Source organism: Pinus tabuliformis, chromosome 5_2, assembly GCF_031772625.1.
Source record: "Pinus tabuliformis cultivar Carrire ecotype Pingquan chromosome 5_2, CPIR1, whole genome shotgun sequence".
Classification (NCBI taxonomy): Eukaryota; Viridiplantae; Streptophyta; class Pinopsida; order Pinales; family Pinaceae; genus Pinus; species Pinus tabuliformis.
Window position 1 is genome coordinate 593,438,283 of NC_142306.1, and position 6,396 is coordinate 593,444,678.

Genomic DNA, 6,396 nt, shown 5'->3' on the forward strand with positions numbered 1-6,396 from the left:
TTAATGGCACACAAGAATGTGTTTAATTTGAGAAAAAATGACCTCAATCATCTAGTCTGGTCTTTATTTTATAGTTTACCATGTCAATGGGAAAGAGACTACCAAATGCAAAAGATATAGCATTGGACTTCAAGCATACCTTCAAACTGATAAGCTAGCATATAGAATGCTTAATGTATCTAATATTCTTACACATCTTTTTCTCTGGTCTTTATTTTACAGTTTACCATGTCAATGGGAAAGAGACTACCAAATGCAAAAGATACGAAATTGGACTCTAAGCATACCTTCAAACTGATCTGTTGGCATATACAATACTTAATGTATATAATATACTAACATATCTTTTTCTCTATTGTTTTCTATATGTTCCAGTGTTGTTCAAACAAGGACGGGTGTAGATACTGTATAGATCAATATTCCCCATTTCCACATCGGCACGATCTAATACCATATTACATAGAGCTGATGGATGCACAAGAGATGAAAAGTCACAGTGAATATTGAGCAATCGGTAGGTGTTGTCTGATATCAAACCATGAGACCACATAAATTCAAAAATCCCTACAAGATCATGGAAATCATCTGTAAGTGCATTGCCCACCTGCAAGTACCATGATTTTTCGGATGTTAAAACACAATATAGAAATATAATCGCCCCTTTTCATTCTATATGATCCTATTTAGAACAAATGATTTATTGCCATCTGTCGTCCATTTCAAGTGTTGCTCGTTATATTTTAATGCCCATACATTCATAATGACAGTATAGGGTCTTACCATATATCCTTTCAGATTAATGGCTGGATTTTCAAGGTCCTTGTTGTGTCTGTAGATGACTTGAGCTAACTAAGGAACGTAATGGCCTGGAAAAAACAATATTGGAGAAAAATCCATTCAGGTTAATTTAGCTATGTTATGGGATGGATCCAAACTTGTATTGGTAATGAAGGAAACATCCTCTAAACTCTACTCAAGATCAGAAAAAGCTCGAAATCTTAATTCAACGACGTCTTTATAAAAAACTCAATAAACCAAAACTTGCATCATTCAAGGTCAAATTAGGTCGTATTAGTAGACATCTAGAACCACAAAATATAGTCAAACTCCTTCCATCCATGTCTAACTCTCATACAAAAGCATACTTTCGATTCTTAGTGATGGCATAAAAATGAGTGTGCTTTTTGTGATAAGTTAAAAATCATTACTAAATAGTCTTTATCAGTTAGATATTTATGGGCAGTTATTTTTTTAGTTTCCTCGGAAAACAAAAATCTTTGCCTCAGTGCACCCGTAGACAGGAAAAAGAGCAGAGTTATCTACTTAGTGGCTTGGATATTGTTTACTTTAATGCAAAATGTACAATGTTTTTTTTGTGATGTGGTTTTGCTCCAAGTGGTATCCAAGCTCATGTCTTGCGTTTGAGAGAATTTTATATTGCTTTAGAGAACATATATTGGAATTTATGTAAGGATTTTCTAGCAAGATACCACCAAAGACAATGAAAGAAGCAGCAAAAAAAATAAGTGCATTAAGGACTAAGGTTGCTTCCACACATGGAAAATCCTATAAACATAAAGACGGTTTTGTACTGGTTTACTAAGCCCTAAGAGTTAATGACAGTATACTTGTTGATCTTAAATGTCCATTAACAATGCATTTCATAACAAAATGGAGCTGTATTTCATATTGAAAAACTCTTCTTAAAGTAGCTTATATGTAATGCCTTGCTCTATCACCTCTAAAACATCTACCAAACAGTGATTTGCTCTATCAGCTCTAAAACATATACCAAACAGTGCCTTGCTCTATCACCTCTAAAACATATACCAAACAATGCCTTACTCTATCACCTATAAAACATCTAGCAAATATTGAGCCACTTTTGGCAATGTTGTGATACACATTTCCAATTCAACATTGCTTATCATCATCAAAGGCCAGGTAAAAAGAATAGATGAATAAGGGTGTAGTCTAATGCGAATATTTTTTTGGTCCTTTTCACCAGAATCTAGTAATACAATTCTTGGTGAGATCACAATATTCTGTCATTTAAATTGTAATTTTAAATGCAAAAATGGATTTATCACCGTAGAAAGTCTTTAGAAAACATATGTTGTGTAGACTCAACAACTTAAAACTACATTTTTTCAGATTTCTGACAGGACTTTAAGAAAAATCAACTAGAATATCTACACGAAAAAAAGACTAAAAAGTCACCTTGTTAGCCTACGACCTGTATAACAATTTCTAATCAAACATCAACCAAAGAAATGGGACTCGATGCTTCCTCATGCCTCTATTCACCAAAGTTTCAAGGGAAAAAATGCAGGGGATGACTGGGGGCAATTATAAGCCACTCCATTAAATGTTATGACTTTTGTTTCTATGCTTTAAGGGATTTGGGAGAGTGAGGTCTTTTAATGGGAAAAGGTGGCTTCATGTAAAATATAAGTTAATATAATAAGCATTTTAATGATGGATTCTTTCCACCAGAGTTTAAGCTTCTCCAATAACATATCCATACTGATATGTGTTTTATGCTTACAAAAAATAGTAAGACCTGCAAATCCTTCAAAACTCTGGTAGAATAAATACACCACTAATAACCTCACAATCAAGAAAATCTTGCTCATGTTAACCAGTGGTTGATTAAAAAACATTTTTTTAATAGAATCCCATTATAGCCATTTGGCAAGGACAAACCCCTGACATTTGGGATGTCCCATAGACAGTCTTCCATCATAGGAGGCATATCCAAGGAATCCATTGACAACAAACGACACTAAAAATGACCCCACCCTATTTCCCTCTCTGTAGTGCACAAGAAAAGCATCCCCATGGCACCCTAAAGACTCGAGTAGGGTTCTGTCAGCTCTAAACTAGACTCCAGTTAATGGGCTTGATTGTTTTCATGGGGCAGATAGAGAGAAAGCGACAGAAAACAATTTGATCAAAAAATCCTTGATCATTGAGAACTTTGTAACCGTCTTTGTTTGACTGCAATTATGTGTTTTGTTTTACCATAAAATGCTTAGGGTGTCAGTATGTTATTGAAGAACACGATAAATTTGTTGTGGATGCAGCAAGCCATGGCAGTTTTATCTGCTACACACGCGGACCTCAAGTCCCTTATTACAGATCTCCAATTTCCTACAGTAGAATGGGATGAGAAATGGATGGACGAATACCTGGATGACACTGTAAAGCTTTTAGACATTTGCCTTGCATTAAATGTCGAAATTTCAAAGCTTGAATATTTCCAGCTTCTTGTTCATTATGCTTTGCATTTGCTGGACTTTTCAGATGGCGTTTGGTCTAACGACAAGCTCTTCCGTGTCAAAGGTTCTCTCCAAGAGTTGAAGGAAAAAATGGATTCGAAGGGGAAAAATGGTGCAAACACCCAAAGGAATAGTAGGATTGAAAATTGCATTGTGATATTACAGCATATGAGCAAAAGCCTTCAGTTTGGGAAGGTAAAGTCATCGTCAAAGGGTAGTGTTTTCTTGAGAGCGATGTATGGAGTGAAGGCAACAACTATATTTCTCTGCAATGTGGTGGCATCTGCTCTCGCTGGGCACTCTAGCCCATTGATTGAATTGCATATTCCTCATCAGTTTTTGTGGTCCACAGCATTCATGAGTTTTCAGCGAGGGATTAATGACAAAATCAAGAGATGTTTTGCCAATGGCCGAGATCGAGTTTTGAAAGAGCTAGAATTGTTGGATGCAGTGATTGAAAATGTTCACCCTATAGTTGAGAAATTATCTTCTGCTGACATTGTCGATGGAACAGAGAAAGTGGAACATATCAGAATTGCTATACAAGAATTACAACAAAGTGCACAATTGCTTGCCCAGGGGTTAGATCCTCTCTCTAAACAGGTTAATGACTTCTTTCATGTTATTCTGAGTGGAAGGAATGCATTGCTTGATAGTTTCAGGTTATCCGCAGAAGGCACACCCATCAGAGATGATCAGTCATGAATATATCAGTAACGCTGACCAGCATGAAATGTTTCTTGGTTTAGGGTTTCTTAGGGTTTTTCATTTTCTTGGTTTAGGGTTTCTTAGGGTGGTTCATTTTCTTGGTTTAGGTATGGAACTCGAAAAGTTTCAGGGCTTTTCCAGTTTATGATCTCGAAAAAAATCAGTTAATATGTTACTTGTGCTCTTTGATGGAAGTTTTGTAATGCATGACTGAAGAATACACAGTGAGAGAAAAATACATATTATGCTAATTGAGGAATGTTTTTCGCTTGTCGAACTTATGGTATTGAATTTATCACACTAACACTTTACAACAATGAACTAACAATATTCATGATGAAAATAGCAATATGGAAGATTTATCTGCATAATGAAAAAGGCAATATGGGAGATTCCAATCACGTTCCAAGGAATTTTTTAAAATGTGGATGTGACAAAAGGTTGTTGTGGAAGGTGCTGTTTGTATATTTTAACACACTAACACTTTACAACAATGAACTAACAATATTCATGATGAAAATAGCAATAGGGAAGATTTATCTACATAATGAAAAAGACAATATGGGAGATTCCAATCACGTTCCAAGGCATTTTTTAAAATGTGGACGTGACAAAAGGTCGTTGTGGAAGGTGCTGTTTGTATATGGGAAATTTCTTAATCATTGTGTATAATCCTAATGTTGATAGATATGTCTACTAAGTGGTTCCAGTTAATGGGGCATTGATTTGAGCAGTCAATATATTTTTATTCTTTATCAAAGTATTCTTGTGTTGTATTTGTGTTCTTCAATTTATGCCTTACGGCATTTCCTTTGCAACATCTGGTGTAAATGCTAGTTTATTTTCAATGGATAAATACCCCAACCTTTATACCCACCACCAATAGGTCCATTGTCATTGGTGAAATTTGTCTTATAACTTTAAAAACCATTCACTAAACCCCAATGATCAACCATCAACAAGGTTTGAAATGTAAATTTTAGAATTTGGTCAAATTTTGTTGAACCCACAAAAGACTTTTTAGCCAACAACAAAATTTAACATGCGGTGGACTTTTGAGTCATCGAAAATATTTAAAATCTAACTTTTAGAGACATTCAAATTCTATTTAAAATCTAACTTTTAGAGGCATTCAAATTCTAAAATTCATAAAACTCAGTCATTGGTGAAATTTAACGCGTTTACTTGATAAAAGTTGTTGAATGCTTATAAAATAGATTTAACAAGCTTCCCCAGGGATCAAAATTGAACACGTCAGAGCCCTTCAAAGGGTCTCTGGCACGTCAGAGAAGTAGGGAGAAAATTTTACCAGTCAAAAAAAATTTAAAAATTGATTTTTGTCATTTAAACAAAAAATTGGAATAATATCTTAAAAAATTTTAAGAAGTGTTGTCAAATTGTCAACCTTTTTTTTAAATTTCATTTTTTCTGAAATTAGAATTTTAGGAATGTTGAATTTGTAAATTTCTTTTCATGTTAAAACTTAAATCCCATTTCAGAAACTCCCATTTCAAAAACAACAGTTTCCTTTTGAGTTGTTTTTTCTAATTGTGCATATGATGCAAGTTCTTATTAATTATTATGTCACAATTACCTTTTGATACCATTACATTTGGCAGTTTCTAAGTTGCTCCCATTTCAAAAACAACAGTGTCTTTTTGAGTTGTTTTTTCTAATTGTGCATATGATGGAAGTTCTTATTAATTATTATGTCACAATTACCCTTTGATACCATTACATTTGGTAGTTTCAATTGAGAGCGACTAGATGTCAATATGGGCCATGTATTAGGTCTGTAATTTCATTGGGTTGTGCCTGAAGGCTGCCCAAAGCAAGGTTTGACGATGATTTAAGCTGGAGAGGAGCATAGATTCATCATTTAGCAAACGCCTGTCAAGCAAGGTTCAAGCACGATTTATGCTTGGAGAGGAGCGCATTCAACAGGGTTCCTAACATACTGGATTTGATTTGTTTGCGGATTCCCAATTCCTGGTATGTTTTCATATTAAAAAAGGAGATACCAAAAACATATACACCTTTGTACACTCTTTTGTTGAATCCTAAACCTGTTTAGAATTTACTGAATTTTTTCATTCACGCAATAAACTTAAATTTGATTGAGTTACTTGTATATTGGCTTGAACGTTCTGGTCACAAAAATTTCCTACAAAATTAATCCTTATCTAAACTGGAGCAGGAATATAGGTCTCCTGTTTATCCATTAATGGTAAATGCATCTGATATATTAGTTGCGGCTCATATCAGACCTGCCTAATACACAACATCCATGGGGTTGTTGTTCCACCATTCTCTTGTGAAAAAATAAAAAGAAATTTGAAAATAATTTACTGTTGTCAATTGAATTGCTCTTTTTTTTATGCTTTTCATTATAGAAGTGCGACCTGAA

General features: G+C 34.5%; 1 protein-coding gene across 1 annotated transcript; it reads left to right on the forward strand.

Annotated features, from left to right (window-relative positions):
- The first annotated feature begins 3,092 nt into the window (after positions 1 to 3,092).
- LOC149160382 (protein BPS1, chloroplastic-like) lies at positions 3,093 to 3,986 on the forward strand. Its single transcript, XM_089434605.1, has one exon. It carries the CDS (start codon positions 3,093 to 3,095, stop codon positions 3,984 to 3,986), a length of 894 nt encoding a protein of 297 aa, XP_089290731.1.
- Positions 3,987 to 6,396: the final 2,410 nt, after the last annotated feature.

What these genes read in the sequence shown, in the direction of transcription:
- LOC149160382 (XM_089434605.1), top strand. Translation starts at nt 3,093, where the DNA reads ATGGCAGTTTTATCTGCTACACACGCGGACCTCAAGTCCCTTATTACA.